General features: G+C 37.6%; 2 protein-coding genes and 1 long non-coding RNA gene across 3 annotated transcripts; 1 reads left to right on the top strand and 2 right to left on the bottom strand.

Annotated features, from left to right (window-relative positions):
* The first annotated feature begins 1,454 nt into the window (after positions 1–1,454).
* On the top strand, positions 1,455–8,071 carry LOC131784283 (serine/arginine repetitive matrix protein 5). The gene is made up of 5 exons (XM_059101081.2): positions 1,455–1,494; positions 1,585–1,644; positions 2,877–2,984; positions 3,766–5,926; positions 6,857–8,071. Exons 1-5 carry the CDS (start codon positions 1,477–1,479, stop codon positions 7,069–7,071), a joined length of 2,562 nt encoding a protein of 853 aa, XP_058957064.2. The 5' UTR covers positions 1,455–1,476; the 3' UTR covers positions 7,072–8,071.
* Positions 8,072–9,246: 1,175 nt separating this feature from the next.
* On the bottom strand, positions 9,247–18,034 carry LOC131784285 (protein Dok-7-like). The gene is made up of 5 exons (XM_059101082.2): positions 17,775–18,034; positions 17,663–17,708; positions 14,834–15,070; positions 12,430–12,744; positions 9,247–11,506 (listed from the first exon to the last, which is right to left on the bottom strand). Exons 1-5 carry the CDS (start codon positions 17,817–17,819, stop codon positions 9,882–9,884), a joined length of 2,268 nt encoding a protein of 755 aa, XP_058957065.2. The 5' UTR covers positions 17,820–18,034; the 3' UTR covers positions 9,247–9,881.
* Positions 18,035–20,831: 2,797 nt separating this feature from the next.
* On the bottom strand, positions 20,832–22,443 carry LOC131784292 (uncharacterized). Its single transcript, XR_009340193.2, has 2 exons — positions 22,281–22,443; positions 20,832–22,076 (listed from the first exon to the last, which is right to left on the bottom strand). It is a non-coding gene; the product is annotated as an uncharacterized lncRNA (long non-coding RNA).
* Positions 22,444–22,598: the final 155 nt, after the last annotated feature.

Here is a 22,598-nt window from a genome sequence, read left to right as displayed (position 1 = left end):
CGCCTGATTTAACAACTCGAGGAACGTTGTGAGTCGATGCTGTTTAAAACTGCGCGATCTTGTTTACAGTTTATTTTTCAATACTCTCGAAACGTTTTACCCAACAAGTATTTTTTGAAAACCCTTGCTTCCCGCTATCGCAAAATGTACCGTGAACCGATGAAATGACGTGCGTAGTTAGTACCAGTGCATAGAAGGGGTAAGATTGGCTTAACATACCTATTTAGCAAGCTCGGTGAACTATCTGTTTTCTTGCAGTTTTCAAAACAGACATCATGGTGTATGAATTATTTAAGGAAAGACTGATTGTTATAGAACTCTTTTTCTCTGAGAAATTACGCTCTAAACAGAATAGGGAAAATCATCCTGAAAAGGGTTTTGATCAAAGGAATAAAAAAATCCGGATTGAAATTTAACCTTGGGTGAGCGCTGTTAACAGCTATTGTTTTGGTTATGTGATTGTTGAACTTGTCATCTATTTATGACACATGATGCTGTTTACTTTGTATTTACCTGTTGATAATGGGTCTATAAATTCGAAACTTCATCATACTCCCCCTCCCCACCCCGCTCCCCCGGCTTACTCCCCGGGCATTTGAAGATTTGTTTGTTCAAATTCCCGCCTCTGGGGTAAAAACTGTGTTCGAATGCCATACCAAAAATTTTTGCAAAAGGCAAACCTTCAACTTAACTATCTACACATTAACTAAGCTTTAAAACCGAAGCCTCGTAGATCTTTTCTTCTGAATCATTCGCACACGAAAGTGGACTATTTACCTTAAACGCCTCCATGTTGAAAGATGTAACTCTTGTTGTATTTTGCTGGAAAGACTTAGTACTTCTGTATCAAATTTCCCACCCCAGCCAGGCAAGGTTAAAATTCCCCACCCCATGGGCATGGATGACGGTAAAATACCCGTGGGTTGCCGGGGAGGGGGGGGGATGTAGCCTCGAGTTGATCGGCGCATTATGAAATCAATAATCTCTATTCAGGCACCTGTTGTTAAAGGATATTCTTAGTTCGAACAAGACTACTGGGATTTGATTTAGGGTTGAACTGCTTTTACAATCGAATAAACTTTCAGCATATCCAAAAGTGTGGCTATAACAAGTATGTGCTAAAAAATTTAGTACCGCGTGCCACTTTACTGCGTCAATGGAATAGGACTTTTCAATGGGACTTTCTGGATTTTCGGCAATTTTTTTAGCAATTTTCAGACATTTCCAGCATTTTTTCGGCCACAATCGGGACAAGCCTAGTAGTTGGGGGAAGGGTGTTAGGTTCTGGGCAAGGTTTCATTAAGTTGAAAGTAGCAAAAATTTGATATATAAAGGGAAAAGAACGAAATATACTAAAGGCACGTTTTTTTCTTATTCGTGTCAGTCGAAAAATAATATCCGCGCCTACTTATCAGCGGTTATTCTCGCAAAGTAATGCGCACCGAGATCCGAAGTGTCGGAAGGGAAAGATTCAAGATGGACGCCTTGGAGCAGGTATTTGGCAGAAAACGACTGTCGTCCTTAGTGACTTTGTTTGATTGACCCTTTTCTAAATTAAATCCTCACTTATGCTTTTACTCGTAGAATGAGTACGACGTTTTCAGACGAGACCTTTACAGGGTTGCAGTCTCAAAAGAATTTGAGGTAAAGTCTTCCGTGCGTGTCTGGTGCAAATTCGGTTTGAAGTTTTTGTTTCGCGGTATCTAGATGCTTGTCGTTTATTCCATTTGTTTGTTAAGTGTTGCATTTCCAACGCGATAAATTAGGTCGGGTACGCTACTTGAATCCTTTATACCACAGATTTTTTATTGCAATTTCTAATCAAATTCATTATCTTAATTTTAAAATTAGGCCGCTTGTTTATACTGCCGTGTAATAGTACAAGGTAAAACCGACAGGGGAAAGAAATGTAACCGGAGGATGTAGGAGTATTATGCGCTGCAGCGCGTGTTACTTTTCCTTTTTCTAGTGAAAAGTTTTTAAATTGTCTTCACAGTAGTCAACAATTAAGACAGGGTGAAATTAAACCATTTTATTGCTACCAGTCTAAGCTTAAGTGGAGCCGCTGAGATTAATAATGGTATTAGGACCGAGTAGAGTCCAATTCGGTCTGTAATCATATGAGTGCTAAACAAAATCGGATGACCACGAAGTGGGAGTCCAATTTGTTAGTCACAAGTATGATTACAGACAGAATTGGACAACACAAAGAACTGTAACCAATTAATCAAAACTATGACAAAATTTGAGAAAGAAACTAGAAATCAGTTGTACACTTTCTTAAAAAATCAACTGTTAACTTAGCAAAATGTGGGACAACAGCGCATGCTCATGACACGTTCTGTCCACTTACATAGGCATGACGTGTTAACTGTCCCTTTAACTGTCCTATTACACTGTCCAATTACAAGCATGATGTGTACTCTGTCCTATTAATGCTCAAATCAGGCTGGTGATGACCAATCACATTCAAGAATTTTGTTATAGTTTTGATTAGCTCAGTTATACTTAAAAAGAAACCATAACTCGAAAAAATGTTTTAAAAGGGGTATTTTTCCATGAAAGTTTCTGTCAAACCTTTTATTTGACCCTCTAGAGTGACCAGCATTGATTTTTTCTGTATATTATCACTCCTGAGTCAAACATTTGCAGTCAGGAGAATGAAGGAAATGATCACCAATTAAAGAGGCCTCTTGATTGTTTATCATATTCTCCTTGTCAGCACTATAGGAAATGTATAGGAATGGTATGGAGAATATGCATACTGTTGGTAAGGTGTGTAAGGTTAAACTTGCAAAACTCTTGTAGATGAGAGTTGCAGTGTAAGGGAAATATAGAACCTCTGTTCTGACTTGGATGTCTTTTTACTATTGTAGCCCAACAGAAGGATTGTCAAAAGCATTGATGAAGATGATGATGATGTTGAGGACTTTGATGATCTGGAAACATTGCGGCTGGCTGCCTTAAAGAGCCTGGGCACAAAGGTGAGAAAAGGACTGCTAATTTCAAATTTATAGATGCGTTATCAGCTCATCAGCAAACTTCCTGCAAATCTGTTTACTTGTCACATCAACGACAAACTTGCTCTTTTATTACTGTCCATATAAATGCCTGTTTTTAAGCAAATTCAGCTTCAAACTGTATGTTATTGACTGAGCAAAACAGACATAAGGTTCTGTAACTTACAATACTTACTGAGAAAAAAAAGGTAATAAGATATTTATTTTATCCCTAAGTTCAATTACAGGGAGAAGATTTCAATTGAAATAAACTTTTCAATTTAGTGGGCTGTACAGCAAAATACGGCCCACTAAATTGACCAATCATAGCTCACATGCTAACTGAGACATATAATGAAATGAATTATTTGCCAGTATAATATTTATTTCCTGGCACAGTCATTCTGCAAGGTAACAGCACTCATGTCAATGAGTAGACATACAGAAGTAGTATCACTAGTCTTACTGCATAATAAAACATGTTAACCCTTTAAACCTTAAAAGTGATTGGTATCTAATTTCTCCTAACGCAGTCTTTCATTAAGAACCTGTGAATAAAAGGAAATGATTACCAACCTAAGAAGCTTTGATTGTTATCCTTGTTAGTACCAAATGAATCATATGAAGAAGAGTATGGAGGATTAAGATGTTGATGCTAGGGTGTAAATGGTTAATAGCACATAATAACCTTTGCTAGTACATCATTGTTGCATTAGTACTCAATACACTGAACTACCCCTACTAAGAAAAAATGTTATATTTGCAGAATTCTTATGGGAAACGACAATCAGCTTCAGCAGATGTGGGAGATACGCGACATGTAAGTCTAGCAGGCGAAGAAAAATGTGATTTGCAGATAGTTGCTCTTGAAAGACAGGACAGCTTCTCCTCATCAAGTACAGATTATGAAGAAATTGACCTGAGTGAGAAGTCATACCACGAGTCAGGAGATAATGAGAGTGACTTGGATCTTGTTAATTCAGGTAGTGATGATGATTTTCAGAGTGATTCCCCTAAAGATGATCCAGAAATGGAGAATCAAGAGGATTCAGATGGTGGTCTAAGTGAAGATGATAATGTTAGAAATGATACCATTTTGACGGAGGAGTTTGCTGCTGAAAATGACAATTTTTCAGATCAGAAGGATGTTGATGATCATGATATTCTCACTGATGAAGATGAGTTTGAAAATATCTCAAATGATGGTGAAGATGAGGAAGAAATGAACAGAGACTCAGAGGATAATTTGGAAAATAATTCAGAACAGTTGGAAGATGAAATGGCAGACTCTGACAATGAAATCAGTATCTCAAATGACATCAGTATTACTATTGCCAATGAGTCACTCATTGTGAACTCTGGTGTCAATTTGGAAATTGTAGATGATGAAGTTGATAATAACAGCAAGTTAAACCAAGTTGACGGAAGTGTCAGTGAAAGTATAAACAAGAATAGTTTGCTATCCTTGCAACGCATCATTGTCAGTCGGTCAGACAGTGAAGAAGAGAAGGACAATCATATTGAGAGTAAAACAAAAACAGTGGACAGAAATCATTCAAATGGGAGTCAAGTACCTCAGGAAAAAGGCAGCAAAAGAGATAACCCTGTGGTGGAATCTGTAACAGTGAATACTTCTCCAGCAAATATAAAAACAAAGGTAGCACCTGTTAATAAAAAAAAACTAAAACAAGCTATTTCCAAAAGTGAAACAAGTATTAATGTAACTGTCACAAGTCTACAAGAAGGAAAGAAAAGCACTTCCAAACCTCTTACTGGAGAGAAACAAGGAATTGTAACTTCATCAAACTTTCAAAACAGTAAAGATTTACCACCAAAGGAAAAGTCGAAGGACAAAGATAAGGAGAACCTAAACAGCAAACAAGTGATACAAAAATGCAATGAAATTGTGTCAGTCAATGCTGTCAGTCTTGAAAACAAGGCTAAAACTAGTGGTAACAAAGCTATCAGTCTTGAAAGCAAGGCCACAGCTTGTAGTGCGAAAGATGCCACTCATGAAAACAAGGCTACAGCTTGTAGTGAGAATGATACCAATCATGAAAACAAGGCCACAACTTTTAGTGAGAAAGCTATCATTCATGAAAGCAAGGCCAAGATGTGTAATGACATGGAAACAAAGCCACTTGTGATAGAGTTGAAATCAGAGACTAAGAATGAGGAGAAAATGGACTTTGATCAGCTCAGTATTGAGGATGAGGACAGTGATTTTGAAGAAGAGGAGGAGAATCCTCCTACTGTGAAATCTAGAGTAGGATTGAAAAAAATACCTACTGATTGCCGCAAGAGAAGGAGAAGTAACTCCAAAGAAAGAGACAGAAAAAAACGTTCCCACTCGCCAGAAAGATCTCGTACTTCATCGCGTTCATACCACAGTCACTCGCGTTCACGTGACAGACTGCAAGATCAACACTTACACAACAGGTTTAGGGAAAGACATCTTCATAGAAGGTCGCATTCACCATCAACAGATAGAATTCATAGAAGGCAAAATTATAACCATCGCCAGAGGAGTCGTAGTAGAGACAGAAAACATGAAAGAATTTCTAGAGACAGCCAAAATAATAGGTATCACCGTCCCCACTCCAGGTCAGACTCACGAACAAGGAGCAGAAGAACTAGGAAACTAGTCGAGTCAAATATAGAAAAATCAGACAAAAGAGACAATATGAAAAGTGACGTTAAAAAACATCTGGAAAGGAAAGATAAAAGTAAAGATAAAATTACTACAACACACTCGTCAACATCACCAAGAAAAGAGATGAGAAATCAGGATAAAAGTGACACTGAAAAAATGTCCAAAGTTAGAGGAGCTTCATCAACAATTAAACATGGTGCCAGTGAAAGCAAAAGTACTTCAAAGCATACAGTTCAGAGGGATGTGGATGGTGCAATAATTGTAAAACCCAAAGGTTAGTGGGTACATTTACATGTCGGCTTTCTTTAGTGTTGGGACCTACCCAAGGAAGGCCTCTGCAACCAAGCATTGCAAGTATCTTATGTCCTCAAATAAGCGCCTGCTCTTTAGGAGGTGTCTTCCTCTTAAAACCACCCACACCTAAGGCCACAAAGTCGAACAAGTGCCCCTTTCAAATAAGCAAACCCCCCCCCTCCTTCCTCACTTCACTTCACTTTCCCAAACAGCATGACCTGTTCCTATTGCCACTTTATTTATACCTTTTTTCTCTTCAGCAGAATCAGTACAAGAGAACTGTAACTTTTCAGTTAAAGTCCCTTACATTTGTTTCTATCTCCATGTGCTCACAGAGTTCCTTCTTGTGGGTTACCTGTTCTCTTAATTGTTGTCCTGTTGTGGGGCTTACTTAGCCCTTCAACTCCCAGATCAAATTTGTAATTCTCCTTACTGTCAACCATACAATTCTTATAATGTTAGTTCAGAGAATGTAGTATTGGATCAACTAATTATCCCCAAATTGATATTTTCCTTTATTCTCATCACTTATCTGGTTGATATTGTATTGATATTGTATTGATATTGTAAGGACAAACGCTGTCTTGTCTCTCATGGGAGTTAAAGGGTTAATAAGCCCCCCCCCCCCTTCAGTAAGGGCCCCTCCTCTTAAATTAGCTCCGAGGGACTTATTTGAGGAATATGGTGTATCAAAAATTCTTAGTTGTTTTGACTTGTACTTTCCAATGGAATATTAATGAAGAGTGCTCAGAATATTATTTAGGGGAAATTTTATGCAATGTCAAATTCTCCTTGTGTTTGACTGGGTAATGTATGAAATTGTGGATGGAGAATCTGACAATCTCTTATCATTATCATTTATGCAGTGCTAATGCAAAACAAAAAGTTGACAACTTTTTTGTTCTTACAGACCTGAGGTCTCGACTTTCAGGGAAGAAAGGAGGTGAGAGGAAAGCTACTCAGAATGAAGAGCTGAACAAGAAGAGATCTCCAAAAAGGGAAACAAAAAAGTTTGCCAGGGAACGAGAACTGGATGTGCGTATTCAACAGATAAAACAGAGAAATGAAGTTATTTTGAAGAGAGCTAAAGAAGTCCAAGCAGAGAAAAAGAAATTTAGCTCATGACAAAGAGGAATTTCTAGGAAGTTTCTGCATGATTATTGTTTGCCCCATTCCCAAATCAAATTTTAATTGGGAAGTAAAATTGTTGTCCTCTCTAAGTAAAAGTTTTGCTTTTCTTCGTCACTGTTTTATTGTTCTGAAATTGTTATTTTCCAGGAAATAGAGAATTATGATTATTATTGTTTGCAGAGCCCTACAGTTACTGATTAGGAGCGGACGTGCTTATAACATTTAGGTTTCTCAGCATTTTTTACTAAAGAGTGTGGAGGTTTTTCAGTAGGCTGTTATATTGTGTAAGTGTTCAGGGGCAAACACTTATCACTGAAAATATGACAAGAGTACCTTTTTGTCACCCTCATGTTGCAAGAATGAATATATACTTGCAGTGGGTATTTTTACATGCATGTAAACATGCTTAAGTTGCATAATGCTTACTTTCAGCGCAATTAATTTATAGATAGGTAAATGGTATTTTCATTTCTTAGTGGAAGGAAATGCTGGTGTTAACACTTTAGTATTTGTATTTCCCACGTTTGAACGGGTTGGATATTTTTTATGGCCACCTTAGACCATGCTTGCTGTGTTCAGCAATGATATACTTGTTCCTAAATTGCATAATTTCCCCCCAGGTTTAGTCACAGATGTACCAGTGTTAACTGTTTTGTGTTGATTAAGATGGTCTGAATTGTGGTAGCATACCCATTCATAAGCTTCATAATCACATCTACCTGCCAAGTCTACACTTTACTCACTTATTTGAGTATTTTTGAGAAATACATTTACCTTGTGATGGTCAAGTTTTAAGCTCATGTCAAATCTTTAATTGTAAGTGAGATGAATATTTTTTGCTATAGATAAAGTGGAACATGTAACTTGACAAATCGTTTGGTTTTGGTGTGAGAAAAAAAATAAGTGTGGGGGCAGAACAGAAACAAATATTGCATGCACTGTGGAGTTTAGTTGTAGTAATTATATTTTGGTGTAATAAATTTGTATTTTTAGAGTTTTTTTTTTCACGTTGATGTGGCTTGGAGCTACAGCTTTTCCCAAAACATCGTATGAATGTTTCTTGTCTTAGAGACAGTTAGCGTGACGATCCAATTTCCGTGTTTTGCAACGACATGTTGATTTAATTTATGTTAATTGTTGGGAGTTGATGTTCGAGTCAAACCATTCATTGAATTCCACATACAATTGGAGGCAAATAAGACTAAAACTATCGACAGAACCGAAAGCGAAACCCCAAATTACACCAAATCTTTTCACGAGGTTTTCCCATCTCAAGACTAGTGCACGTGTCCAGAACAAAACTACTCAAACGTCCTAAAGTCAATGTCATTCAGACCAAGGTACAAAATAACTCAAGCTTTCAATGTCACGAGTTGCTCAATGCTCCTTTAAAAACTGTCCTCTCTGCAAAATTTTCTCTACCGTCCAACTTCAATCTAGATTTTTTCAGGAACCAGTACGAATATCGAAAAGAAACCTCATGCCCTTTGTTAGCCTGTTATTTGCCGTGTGGCATAGTCCAGTTTGTGGTATTGCAATTTGCAATTCTTTTAAAGCAAACCTTCAGTTTCGTGTTTAAGACTTGCGCGTAGCGGACAAAACTTGACCATTTGTTATTTTCAGGATCTGTACTTTACTAGCGTTACAGTGATACATAGTTTTCCATGGTTTCTGTTTAAGTAGCGCGCAAAGGACGATTTTTTTTCTACTAGAAGGCACCTTGTTTTGTGCACAGTAACCTTACCTTTACATCCTAACATCAGTCTGCATATTCTCCATACCGTTCTCCTTACATTTCTAACGATGCTTATAAGGAGAATTTGTTTAACAATCAAGAGCTTCTTTAAATGGTGATCACTTCCTTTCTTCTCATGACCTTACTGTGTGATTCAGAGGTGATGTTGTAAGGAGAAGTTAGATGCCAGTCACTCTTAGGGGTCCAAGTAACCTCAATTCCCAACCCGTCTGCCCTTTTAGGCCTGAATAATTATCAAGGATGAAGGAGTAAGCTATTGGTTGGGGGCCGGACAACCAAAAAAAAATAAAAATTTGGGGTACATTCCTGGTAAGGTTGATTGTGTTTTGATCTTGCACCTCACACTGAATTTTAGTTGGCAACAGACACATCGCAAAATCTGCAACATCTTTAATAAAACTCAGTTGTTCGTCTTTCTTTTTTTTTTTTTTTTACTACAAAAGAATGTTCCCATGTTCAATCAGTGTAACCTAGGAGCTGAATGCATGCAAAGTTACAATCATTCTTTGTTGGAGCTCTGGGATTGAATGTGAAATTAACAACCCATATAAAAATCGTTACTGGGCCATAATAAAGCAATACTACATCTGGGTGACCCATAAGTTTTTTTTCACAGCTGATTGACCTCCGAGCTGGAAAACAAGAACTTTCACAACTGTTAGGTAAAAAAATTCCTAAATCATTGATCCGATGATAATAATTTCCTAGGTAAAAACCGATGAGTTTATTTCTCTAATTGTTTACTTCATAGTTTCTAATGTTAGTTTCGAGAATTTAATGTTTTGTCTGTTTACATAAAAATAATCTCAAGCTTACTAACCACCTTCCATAGGACGCTGTGTGTGGGGAAGCCAATCAGACGGACACGGGCATTCCCCCCAACCCCCCCGCCGCCTGGGGAATAACGATTTTGGGGAGAGACGATTTTCGCGTGCGTCCCGCTTCCCACCTAAGTATTGCGTGTACATTTTCGCGCGCGTTTTCCCGCGTCTTTTCCAAGCCATGCGGGGAGCTGGAACCTTTTTTTTCGCTAGAACTATTTACAAACTTATTTCTTCATGACCCGCGGCAGATTCTCCTGCCTTCTTTCAGAGTGCAATTTCGCTGTGTCCGCCAAAAGTTTAGTTTTTCGCTCGTCGATCCAAGTATAATCGCTCGACGGCTTGGTCGATTTTGGCGACGTACTCGGAAAAGGACTGGCCCCTTGAAACGAATCTACACCGTCCAGTTTTATATAGTTTAAATTGCCCTGATTCTGCTGTGAAACGACATTCACGTACTTTCGATCCATATGCCCCATGGTTTTATAGGAGGGAAGCCCACCCAACACGTTTGCGTACGAATGACCGGCGATGTTTTCAAAACTGTGACTTCGCGAGGGATCGTTATTCATGACATTTCGATAGCCCGGATGTGAAGGCATTAGCGATTCCACACTGTGGTAAATCGAATCATCGTTGCCATCATATATTTCGTACGGGTTCAATTTTGATTTACTGCTCGTACCAGTCTTTGCTACGCCCGTTTTCGCGCGGGATCTCAAGCCAGGGCTTGCACGGGCACCTTTGACATTAACATAATCGACGACTTTCGGCGAATTCACGTAAAGGTGCTCAGCACTGCCAGCAGTTGAGGATGGCTGAAGAGAAAGGCTTGGCGGGTTCTTCATACCGCGACGCGTAGACACACTACCGGAGGTTCCATTCACATGTTTTCCGACCGCTTTCACACTTGCATTGTTAAGTGTAATGTCACCATTCACGTAGTCAGGATTTTTATCAGCATTATCACTTGTGTCACGTACAGTTTTGGTTCCCCCTGGAAGAAACACGTCGTCATTATTCGTCACCTCTTCTCTTCCATTTTTAAGTTTTTCTTCGTCGGTTTCATTACAAGGAGTGACAATTATTTGACACTGCCCTCCTCCTTTCGACGCTCGTTGATTTTCAATTTCGGATTTTTTCCTCACATCCTCTTCCTCCTGCTCTTCTTTAATAACAATGTTTGCAACTTGATCGCTTTGTCGTTTCTCTGAAGCAGAGGACTTCTTCTTCCCACCCTCTGACCCGCGGGAAGTTCTCTCGACAGAGTCTCCGCGTTTTTCCTTTGCATATGAGTTTGTCCTTATTTTTTCAAGTAGTTCTTCATCTCTTCCTTCTACTTCGACGTATCCTTCCACGCCATCAATTTTATCGTTTTCCGGTCCACTCTGACGTTTCCCCTGTGATTTCTTGCGCGGGGTACCAGATCCCCCGCTGCTTTTCCTACCTGTCAAGGCCTCGTCATCCGCCGGTTCCATTACTTCATATCCCTCGGGTGTCACCCCGGGTATATTCTTGTAACCGGGGGGTGGGTTTTTGGGAGAGAATGCAGCATTTTTTTCGCCATTCAAAAATACTTCATTAAAACTATCGGCGTGATCTCGACCGGCTCCTATGTTCGAGGGTACAGACTCATTTCTCCGTACCAAAGACTTTTCTGCCTCTATTGGAGATCTCTGCTCGGTACTTTCAGCCTTGCTTTTCTTCCCATGGCTTGAGGATGGCATGCTCATGCTCCTTGGTCTGGATGCTTTCCCTTTATGCGACCGCTTGCCGCTCATTCGAAGCCAGGCGCGCCTGAGAAACCCTGGTCGCCTGTCGTCTTCCTCGCTGGTGCCAGGCTGACTTGAGTCTGAAAAAGAGAATCAGAAAAGAATTTCTTAACCTTTAAATAGCTTATTTTCATTCTCTCGATTTTCAGAAACAACCCGAACAAACTTAGCAAAAATATGCCCCGCTCTTTCAAAAGAGTCTCGTCTTGAAATAGAGGTAACAAAAAACGAAACATTGCGCCCGGACCTCTTTTTGTCGGAAAGACTTTATTGAAGGAACAGAATCAAGCGAGTACTTTCCCGAGCTAAACATTTTGGCCTACAAGTTCGTTTGACAGTAATTTCAGATATCAGGATTGTATTGATTCTCATGATGGAAAAACTGCTGGAGATAATAAACAACATTGTGTTCTTCGCGAATTCAAACGCGAAAATCTTAGTAAAAGTCTGTTTTGTTGTTGATTCTACAGCAAAAAAATCAGAATTCTAATTGGATGGTTTCTTTAACTGAAACCCCAAAATACAAGGAAGCACGAACTTAAACATTTTCAAGGGAGACAATTCTTTGAGTACCATAAATTGATATCTGTAGAACACCAAAACAACAAGGTAAATAATCTATATTAACCAAAATCGATTTATGGGCCCTCATATTTAGTTCCCTGTTCATTTAGAGCACAAGCACTGTGTCTTACAGCTAAAAACCATATATCCCTTGTTACTGTTAACATGGCTCTGTAAAAACACAAAAGTGACACATGAAGCGCAGGTAAGTGTGTCACTGATATCCTCACCACATTTTGACATCCTCTATAATCTATTACTGTACAGAGCCATGGCAACAAGGAAATCTCTTTATTATGTATGATAGAAAAAAGCAAAATATTGTTCATGGTGACATCGCCTATGTGTATGTCTTCCAATAGGTCATAAGTAGGAACCAAGCAAATTGCATGTATCATTCAGCTTATCATACACACAGGCCTTATGCTTAACAGCATACCTGATAGACATTCTTGACCTGAAACCACCTCTCCCGCTCTGCACACACTGTCAAATAATGAATGTATCTCCTTTCCAGCTCGAGTGGCAAAGAAGTAAGTCATAAGTTTATCCCCTGACTGGGACTCCTGGCTAGCCTGGAAGGCAAAACCTGCTTCCACAGCACCATACTTGGGTAACGCTGTAAACTTCCAGTGACCAATGAGACGATAGCTGTCCTTCTTGGTGAGAGAGAAGAAAGTGGCATAAAAGCGCAGGTGAGCTTCTCCAGCTTTGATCTTCTGCTTGTGTGGCACAATACCTTCAAAGGATTTTTCTGAGGATGAAACAACACAAATGGTACAATTAACTTCCAACTTCAGACACCAGCATTTGAATTGCTCCAACTGTTATCAGTCTTAGAAATCAGTTCTATTAATTTGCATTTTCATTGGAACTTTTAGTTCCATGAGTGCATGAGTGACAAAAAAATAACCTCTCCTCTCAATGTCAATATATTTTCCACAAGCAAGGCAATGACAATAAAGAAAAATAAAAAGTGGGAAATAATGTTTGATTTACTTCCAAATTGTCACAGCCCAAAGGCACACTACGAAGACATCTTAAATTGAGACCCTAGAGGTGAAAGGCTTCGCAAAAAAATCTGATTATTTCAGCATTCTGACACTACCTTGTAATAAAATTTTGCACATAAAGGAATGTCAAAAGATCTAATCAATCAGATCAGACCATTAAGTTTCCGTGTTAACACTTCCTCATTTATTTGTAAGAGAATTTTTTAACTCTTTAAGTCCCATAAGTGATCAAGACAGAATTTCTCCATACACTATCAGTATGATATCAAGCAGACAAGTAATGAGAATAAAGAAAAATATCAATTAAGGGATTATTGGTTGATCCAATTCCAAATTCTCCAAACTAGCATCACAAGAATTGTAAGGCAGACAGTAAAGAGAATTACTAATGAAATCTTGAGATTTAAAGGGTTAATTGACCTAGCCCCCAATGTGTGCCTTTGAACTAGTATCTAGGAGGCATGGGTTTTAGGCACTGGTTTGAGGCACTGGTTTGAATCCCATTAGAGCCTGAATTTTTTTTGGCTTTTTAATTCATTACCTTGCCTTACAAGCGATATCACCACAGTCAGGTTCTCACAATGTCTACATTTATGTTACATAATTTTATATCAACATACTTTACGTCTTGTATCAAATAACCTATCTTATATTTAGGTATAGCAATCTTCTAAAAATGTTAAATAAGTTAGTTTAAGGTCAATCTGGGTACATTCTTCGGAATTATCTTTCTTTAAATGACACTAAAGTATGTGATCGTTGTCAAATTTAACCTGATCTAGTGCAGAAATCAATCTTGTTCACCTGGTAATTTTTCCCTCACTATGATCTATTGGTATTAAAATACAAGATTCAAACTTCTCAAAAATCTTAAACAGTAAAACTGGTGATGGCTTGTTCTACAAATTTTTATATTTTCATAAGCATTATATGTTGTTTTACTTTTTTTACTGGTATTCAGTCTGTGGCTGTTCATTGTTTACAAAATATAAGAGTCAAATTTCTTTCAAAAGGAAATATCATATGGTTCTTCAAATACACCATCTCTCTTTTGAGTCCTGTTGTGTTCCATTCAAATTCAAATTGGATACATATTAATCACAAATCAAAGCTGTAATATTCTTAACCTAAACAATTTTCAACTGAATTCTTCATTGTGACTTCTAAATTAGCTATGATCCTCTTACATAGCAGTATCTACATAAGAATGTGGCAGGTTAACTCTTTACACTCCAAGATCAGTATGCATATTCTCCATACTGTTTTTAACACGTTTCCTATGTTGCTGATAAGGAGAATTTGTTTATGAATCAAGAGCTTCTCTGGTTGGTGATCATTTCCTTGATTCTCATTACCTGAATGTTTGATTCAGGGGTGAAATTTTAGGGAGAAATTAGATGCCAGTCACTCTTAGGGGTCAAAAGGTCAAAATGCTTATCATAAACAGGCAACTTTTACACCTTCTTTGATGAGAAACTTAAGAATTGTTACATATATCAAGTTAAATCCTGTCATCTACTCGAGAACTGTGCTATAAATAGTTCACAACAAAAAAAAAAAAACATGCAAATTATTGCAATTTAGAATGTTCTAGGGGCTGACTTTTCAACGCATTTTCAATTTAAAAGAAGTTAGGATCTCCTAGAAGAGACACAACAGATTTAAGAAAAATTAAAGAGGCATTTATGTTCAATAACATAGTTTTTGTTTCGTGTCTAAGGGCATGTCAAGGGTTATAAAAATACAGATTATTTCTTTTTCTTTTGGATGGCAGCCAGTTGTGGATGCGATTCCTTGATATACATTTTTCTTTCTTTTTTTTAAACTCACCTTTCCCAAAATGGCCTTGAAGCAGTGCCAGCCAGTCTGCTCTTTGGTCTATTGTCTCAAAGCTTAGAGGAATCACCTCTTCTGTTGTTATAATGACGATCACATTGAAGTGTTTGTCCATCTTGTTGAGCACCTGTAATCCACTAAACCCCTTAAGGGAAAGCAGGGCCTTATGACGAGCTCCTGCATTTGTCTGATCTGAATGACGATCAGGATACAGCACAAGATTCAACACATCTACAAAGGAAGAAAAAAATCAATTCAAAGAATGTAAAATGCCTTTATCAGCGAGAATGACACAGATAAAATGACTTGATAGCTTCAACGACATAAAATGCAGTTAGCCTGTGAAGCTAAATTTGTCACTTGTTATCTTGATCACAGGTAAAAATACATGTTACTTCATAAACCCTGATTGTGTTCAATTTTCTTTCAAGAGAACAGATTCTTATTTCCTCCCAACTTCTGGCTTTGTAGCTCACTAGGCTGCAACACCCAAGTAGGTAAGCCTGCAATCCCTATCAAAGCCTAAAATTTCTTACACTTTTTTTATACAATTTCCTTGTAAGCAGTAACACTACAAAGAAAAAAATCATCACTTGTTGCCAAAATATCAGTTATTATATACAAAATATTTGAGATTAAAAAAATGTAAGTCACCAAAACATGCCATATTATTCTGTTATAAAAAGCCAATGTAAACACCTCTCTATTAAAAATTCACTTTAATTGGAAAGTTCTTAGAAATTACAAAGAAAACAAATGGGCTCAAAGAAAAATAAAGCCTCATCTTAAATGACAAACAAACACAGCTGATTCAAGATGAGTGTATTATGTGTAGAGAAGAGAAAAATCCACAAAAATAAACAACAAACATGTTTCACACAGAAAGAAAACCAATGTCGTTTTTTTCTAATTAAAGATCATTATGCTTTGAGGTTTGGCCAGAAAGTTATGCCTTAACTGGTCATTTCAGATCAGTTCTCCTCATTAAGGGCTACAGCTATACCACATTACTTATAATTTCACAATTTCAGGAACACAACTTTTTTTAACACATGTTTAAATCCAGGAGTCATATGGAGTGATAATAATTACCAAGTTTTGAAACAAAACATGTGTTTGCAGCTGTATTTGGTCTACAAGACCCTCCATTTCCAAAGCCTTTCAACAAACAATGTATTTTCGAAGCCGATGTTGTTACGGTTTGGTCACAGTTGAATACGGTATCGTTTTATGCTCACATGATCAAAAATCAATTTGGACTTCTATCAACAACATCAATCATAGTTTCTCAAGTCGCAATGACGAAATTAAGAAAGAAAGAATATTGAAGAAGATATTATATTAATGTGGTGTTATTACCAGTGTACAAAGAAATATAATAAAATTCATGTATGCATGAAACTAAGTATAATTAAGTCATGTGTATCCCTCATTGAGAAAAAGCCTTCATGAAAGAATTAAACCAGAAGAAAAAGGTTCTGCGGGTTCAGCTTTATTTTCTATAAATCTTATATTTTCAATCACGACGTGGGCGAAAGTAAACGCAAGCGAAAAGCGAAAAATAGAGTATGTATCATGGTTATTTTAGGCAGAATTTTTATCACCGGGAGATGTTTCTTCCTTAAAAAAAATCCTGCTATTTACGTTGACTAGAGACTGATAGACAAGTACGTTTTAAACAGCGGAAGGATATTACAACGCAAAGTAATTATTGAAGCGAATAGATGGCCACCAAATTTCGCTTTATCACGCAACTGAGCAAATTCAGCGACAATATTAAAAGAACAACATAGGAAATGGAAAGCGCTGTCGTAAAGCCTAGCTCGTATAAATATTGCGATTGTCTCTCAGCAAACTGCTGAGTACTCTATTGAATTAATTCTAAAACTAGTGACGAGTGAGATAATAGCTTTGGTGATCTACAATGAATGAATTAGCCCATAAGGGTGATAAATAATAGAAGCGAACAAATTTTCAACGACTTTTACCACTTTATACTGAGCGATTTCGACGTAACTTGCCGTTGGGCGGTTAATTGATACAGGGTAGGCAAATCAAATGTTTGGAAGCGGAAAAAGAGATCAGACGCCTACAACTGCGTTCAAAGCTCAAAGATTCTTTTTAAAGAGGGCGAGATGTGGCAAAATTTTTCAAAAAAAAAAACGCTGACAGCATGCGGCAACAGCTTGCAGAATTCAATGTTCTATCAAGCGCGAGTGAAGCAGCAAAATTGCAATGTATACAACGGACACGCGATCATTGAAACAACGGCATTCCGAGATACAAAATAATACAAAAGTTTCACGAGAATTATTATGTATGCAGTTACCTTTCCCATTAAAAGTCTAGTTGGCTCACTTAGAGCGATAATTCCACGCAAATTTGTCTTGCCCGCGGACATTGAGAGCTTCACAAATAGACGCCGAAGAAGGTCACAGAATATAAGAAAAAATTCGAAGTATAAATGAGAACTAGTCTTACTAAAAGCAAGGGGAGTCCTTGACTGTGTCGCTGTCGCATTATCAGTAACTCAACCTCAGACAGTCGAAAATGCTCTTAAATTGTTCAATTGACGATATCTCACCGCTGCGTTTACGAAGAATCATTGAACGGACCGCACCGCAGAGATAAATAATGTTCTCCGATTCTCAAATTATTTATGCAACACTCTCGACGAAACCCATCAAACAACAGCCGTTTTGCCTTACAAAGAAATCAGGCCGCGACACCACCAGCTGCACTATAGAACCCAATTATTAAAATTTGTGTTTGCGACGAAAATCATTGTGTAAATTATTTGAGTTAAAAACGTGCACAACTTACCAGTCGCTGGATTCACCCGTCTCAAAACAGCCCATCGAATCTTCCACTGCAACAAACAGAATATGAATGAGTACTGAAATGCACAAAGCATTATCCAAGATTTACAGCTTACCTTTTTTCCTTTCCGATACCGAACTCTACCCTCAATCAGGTCCATTTTGAGGGATTTACTGGCTGGAAGAACAGACAACCATACTAAGTTGAGGATCTGAGCGGTATGCGCACGCAGAGATCGTGCGACATTCCTTTGCGTATTGTTCGAGATCGTATTCTCCACTGGCTCTTGTGTTTGTTACAATATTTTTAGAACTCCTAAGCAAAATTTTAAGTGCCCTACCGGAACAAAGCCTCGATTTTTTCCTGTTCCGTTTCAGAAAGCTCTTTTTCGTTGACGATATGTAGCTTCATCATCCTTTTGTGTAGCAACGAATATAATTTATGTCACTACATTACCAATTTATAATACCGATAAATACCCTACATATTTTACATCCGGTGAGTTTATTTATAACACACATCCGGTTTGAACCGCATTAAATAAGAGATGTTCTGATTCTTCACTAATAGCTCGATTATCTTCTAAAAACATTTTCCATTCATATTTTGATGTGATCTGTTACTAGTGATATTTTAAGCTACACTTTAGCGCGAAACTGACAGTCGAAGTTTACTGACAGACGAATTAAATAATAGCTTACAATTTGAATGCGATTTCGGTAGTATAAGATTTCAACAAACTTAAGTTTGTCAGAATGAAAAAGAAAATATGTGGAAAGAAGCTGAAGTTTCTTTCGCTGTTATCGAATTTTCCACTCTCTCGCGTGACAGAAAAAGTTGCGTTACTAAGTAAGTAACAACAGTCGCGCAGAAAATATGCCGTCGTCAGGAGTGGAATTTCACGGATTCTTCCTCGATTGCTGATATTTCGAAACTTAGCCTTTCATTTTTAGAGAAAAATAATAGTTTCGAAACTACTGAAAAAGTATCTCTGCAAATAAAGGAATAATTTACCAGCATTTAAAGTGAAAAAGCTCTAAGCCACCTGATTTTACCTCGGAAGAATGTTATTAGAGTGGATATAATTGAGGAAAAAGAAAACAAAAGATGAAATAGAAGAAACGGCAACCGGATCAAATAATTTTAAACAAAATTAATGAGTTCCTATGAAAGAACATTGAAAACCTTCCAAAGCACTCCAGTCACTTCCTCTACAGCCATTTACAATTTGTTCGAGCTTGCGTAGGCGTGATTCACACCCCATAGCAGCTGCCTTACTCACTCTTAAAAGGAAATCCTTCTTTACTAAAAAGTACAAGTACACTTTTGTTCATTGTACTCAAGGTAATTACAATATTAGTACAAAGTGGGCGTTATGAGATCCACTCACGCAATCGTCTTCCACTACTCGATTTCCTCCATGTCAATGACCCATATCTCTTTGAGCTAATAGAGAAGGCAGAAAAAACTTATCGCGAGCTACGCTATGCCACATTAGTTAATTCTGATTGGGTGCCAGAACTGATTGTTAGGGCTCTTTGCCTGGCCAAAACATTCAAAAGCTTTTCATATAATTAAATTTTTATTATTATTATTATTATTATTATTATTATCTTTATTATTATTGTTATTAAATTTGAGCATCATTAGCCGAGGAAAATCTATGGAGAGCAAAATTTCCTTGTCTACCAGGTCTACCATGACTATAAAATGATAAAGAAAGAAATCTGTGCAACTGTGAATTACTGAGTTCCAGTCAAGGCTGCTTGTATCTGCCTTAAATGGCTTAACCCTTTAACTCCCAGGATCTGATTGTTAATTCTCCCCTCTAGCTGCTACACATTTCCTTGTAAATTAGCGGCAAGAATTTGGTGTTAGGTCAAGATAATAACTTCTGTCTGATACATTTGAGTATTCTTATTACCTGTCTGCTGGATGATGGATGGATGCTGTGGGGAGAATTTATATGTGAATCACCTGTGGAAGTTAAAGAGTTAACTCTCTAAAACAGTTTCATCCTTGACAGTGCATGGATCATTCAGGGGGAAGGTCTGCAAGGTCCAAACCCTCCACCCCCAACCCGTCAGATCTGCTGGTTTTAGTTTCATTAGTTGCCTGACACCAAAATTCTTTTTGTGTTAAAAAAAATTCCTTGCAATATTTCTCAGCTTACCTCAAGGCATTTGTGTAAAAATAATTATTCTGAGTTTTCTTTATCAAATTTTGACTCCACTATCAAAAATTCCTGGATCTACCACTGCTTGATCAAGACATGATCTTTGAATCCATGTCCATTTCTAGAGGTGAGATTGCCCCTGAAGATTCTCATATAATGGCCAGTTTTTTCTAGTTTCTTTTTCAGAAATTCTCCAAAGTTGTGAATCTTGGACAGCCAGTTTCTTTTCCAAATCACCTCTATATCTGATCAAAATGAAGTGTTCAGGAAATTTGCTGAGTGGCAAGTCCATTTGCGAATATAATATTTCGGTATATTCCCCTGATTTGGCCAGCAAGAACTAAGGGTCAGATTGTGCTGGACTTTCTGGTACATATGCTATTAAATCAAATTTTTCTTGTGGCTGTCTTGATCAAGTTTACATGAGGTAATTAACACCTTTTAAAAATTCTCAGTTAATCAGTCCATGTGTGATACTATGAGAGATGTGGATGCTTTCTTCATTAACAGTAACTGACTTGTATAGATACTGGATTTCATTAAAATAAGGATCTATATCAAATTAAATAAATGTGAGTATTGCTTCTGATAATTGAAAGGACAGAACTCTGTAGGTGCCTGAAGCTTCCTCTAGGTGATTAGTGCTTTTGTGTTAGTGAACAAACAAATTCGATAGTTCAGACAGTAAAAATGCAAAGAACCTACACGGCACGCATCACAAGGTGTTCATCCAACAAAATGCCATTCAGAGAAGAGAACAGCCTGGGTGCAACATGGTTTAACCCCTCCTCACCCACTCCTCCCTTCAGTCCCAATACACAGGACAACCATCAGAGACATGAATAAGCTGCACACAATTGTAAATACAAGTGCAAATAAAAGTGCAAATGATAATTATTATCATTGCACTTTTAATCAACAACCTGTAAGCTGCTCTTTAAAAATGAAAGTATCTGATACAAACCAAACAAAGATGGGTGGTTTAACCAAAGAAGGTTAAATTTTCTGAAAGAGTTTTTATTGACGAATTCATGATCTATGAGCAGATATTTCAAGGAATAAAAACTTCTTTATTTTGAACAAAACCTTTCAGGAGCTGTCTACTCCATAAAAGCTCAATATACAGGTTTTGATCGAAAAACTATTCGTCTTCACACCTGCATAGTGCAATTTGTTTTTATGTTGAGCAAAGTTGTGAACACTCAGCATATCTGAACACTGCAATCTTAATCTAAAATTAATTTTAGACAAAATGGCTTACAATATACTATTATGGTTTGAATCAATGATTATGAAAATTCGGAAGAATCCTTAGGAAAAAACTAGAAATGTTTTCTTCCCCAATTTCCCTCTAATTCAGCTTCTTGGGAAACTTTGTCACACATTTACACCATATATTTTTCGTTTATCGTTGTATTTTAAAAGATTCATCTGTTCTGCCATATATGGAATCACAACCTGCTACTACATCACATTACATTTGCATTGGAAACTGGCAACATGATAAACTTCAGATCTATAATTATGCAATGTTTAGAATTCTGAGAATATAATATTACTTACACGCACACACGTACATACACAATTTTATATCACAAGTTCTGTTCTTTTCTGAATTTATGAAACTACCCACAGGCTTTCTCGAAGCAAGTTAGAGCTAACAGATAGAAAACCTAATATGTAACGTACATAAACACGTTCAAATGTCACTGTAATTAGTCGAGAACACAACAGCACAGACATGCAGCACATAGCCCTAACAGAAAGCAGTCTGCAGCATCACTGTTGTCTTGTCTACGTCTCCCATTTTGATCATAAACGTAAACAGTTTTAGGCTGGTTTGTGTAGACATACTGTGGCTGACCATAAGGCTGTTGATAGCCCTGCTGCGGAGGATAGCCTGGCTGTGGAGGAGGCCCGCCGTACTGTTGTTGAGGATATGGTGCTGAATATGGCGGCGGAGGATATGGAGTTCCTTGTTGATATAGTTCGAAATCAACTCCAGCGTTCGGCTGAGGAGCTGTTGGATTGTATGGCGGTGGTTGAGGTGGGTAACTCATTGCAAAAGCTGAAATAAGAACTGATTAAACACCTCGTGGAGGAATATTTCTTTCTTTATCGGTCCTTTCGAACGAATTCAACGTAGAAACAGTAGAACTATCGTGGCGTATTCGATTACAGCTAAGGTTTATATTTCCTTTTGAAGCGCTCTGATTGGAAACTTCCTCGCTCTGAGATTTCCTGTATGAAAAAATAATCGAATTTAGCGAACTAGCAATGTCGCTCTACAACACGTTGAGTAATAATTATGAAAATGATGAACGTAAGAAAGGCACAAATCAGATACTGAATGGTCACTGTTCATTGCCTCTCAATACACTGTAATTAAAAGAAGCGAGGTAATTTTTGCTGACCTTCACCTTTCTAAAACAAATTGCAACTTACCTTCCTTTTAGGGTTCACCTCGACAGTCCCAGGCAATTTCAATGTGCTGATTCACGTTTGAGGACAACTTCAACGGCGGGGTGAGTGTTCAAGAATATGCTTATGTCATATTCTAATGTTAGTGCGGTGCGTGACGTAAATGACGTAAAAGAGTAAAGATCCTGAGGCTACATTGCATGAATTTCATAAAAAGTTATAATAATATTAATGTACACATTTATAAAATGACATTTTCATTTAATATAAAATGATTATAAAAACGACTACATATTAAAGTTTTACCGATTGGACATGGATGGATTAAATGTGTTCGTGTAA

The sequence above is a fragment of the Pocillopora verrucosa genome, chromosome 14 (assembly GCF_036669915.1).
Source record: "Pocillopora verrucosa isolate sample1 chromosome 14, ASM3666991v2, whole genome shotgun sequence".
In the NCBI taxonomy this organism is placed as follows: domain Eukaryota; kingdom Metazoa; phylum Cnidaria; class Anthozoa; order Scleractinia; family Pocilloporidae; genus Pocillopora; species Pocillopora verrucosa.
This window is presented reverse-complemented; position numbering and strand designations above follow the sequence as displayed.

Bases quoted from the DNA above. Each gene is read 5' to 3' on its own strand.
- LOC131784283 (XM_059101081.2), top strand. The intron at 2,985-3,765 runs GTGAGAAAAGGA...TTATATTTGCAG, and splicing joins TAAAGAGCCTGGGCACAAAG to AATTCTTATGGGAAACGACA. The intron at 5,927-6,856 runs GTTAGTGGGTAC...TTGTTCTTACAG, and splicing joins AATAATTGTAAAACCCAAAG to ACCTGAGGTCTCGACTTTCA.
- LOC131784285 (XM_059101082.2), bottom strand. From the start codon at position 17,819: ATGGACCTGATTGAGGGTAGAGTTCGGTATCGGAAAGGAAAAAAG. The intron at 17,709-17,774 runs GTAAGCTGTAAA...TGTTTGTTGCAG, and splicing joins GGTATCGGAAAGGAAAAAAG to TGGAAGATTCGATGGGCTGT. The intron at 11,507-12,429 runs GTATGCTGTTAA...TCTCTTTTTCAG, and splicing joins AGGTCAAGAATGTCTATCAG to ACTCAAGTCAGCCTGGCACC.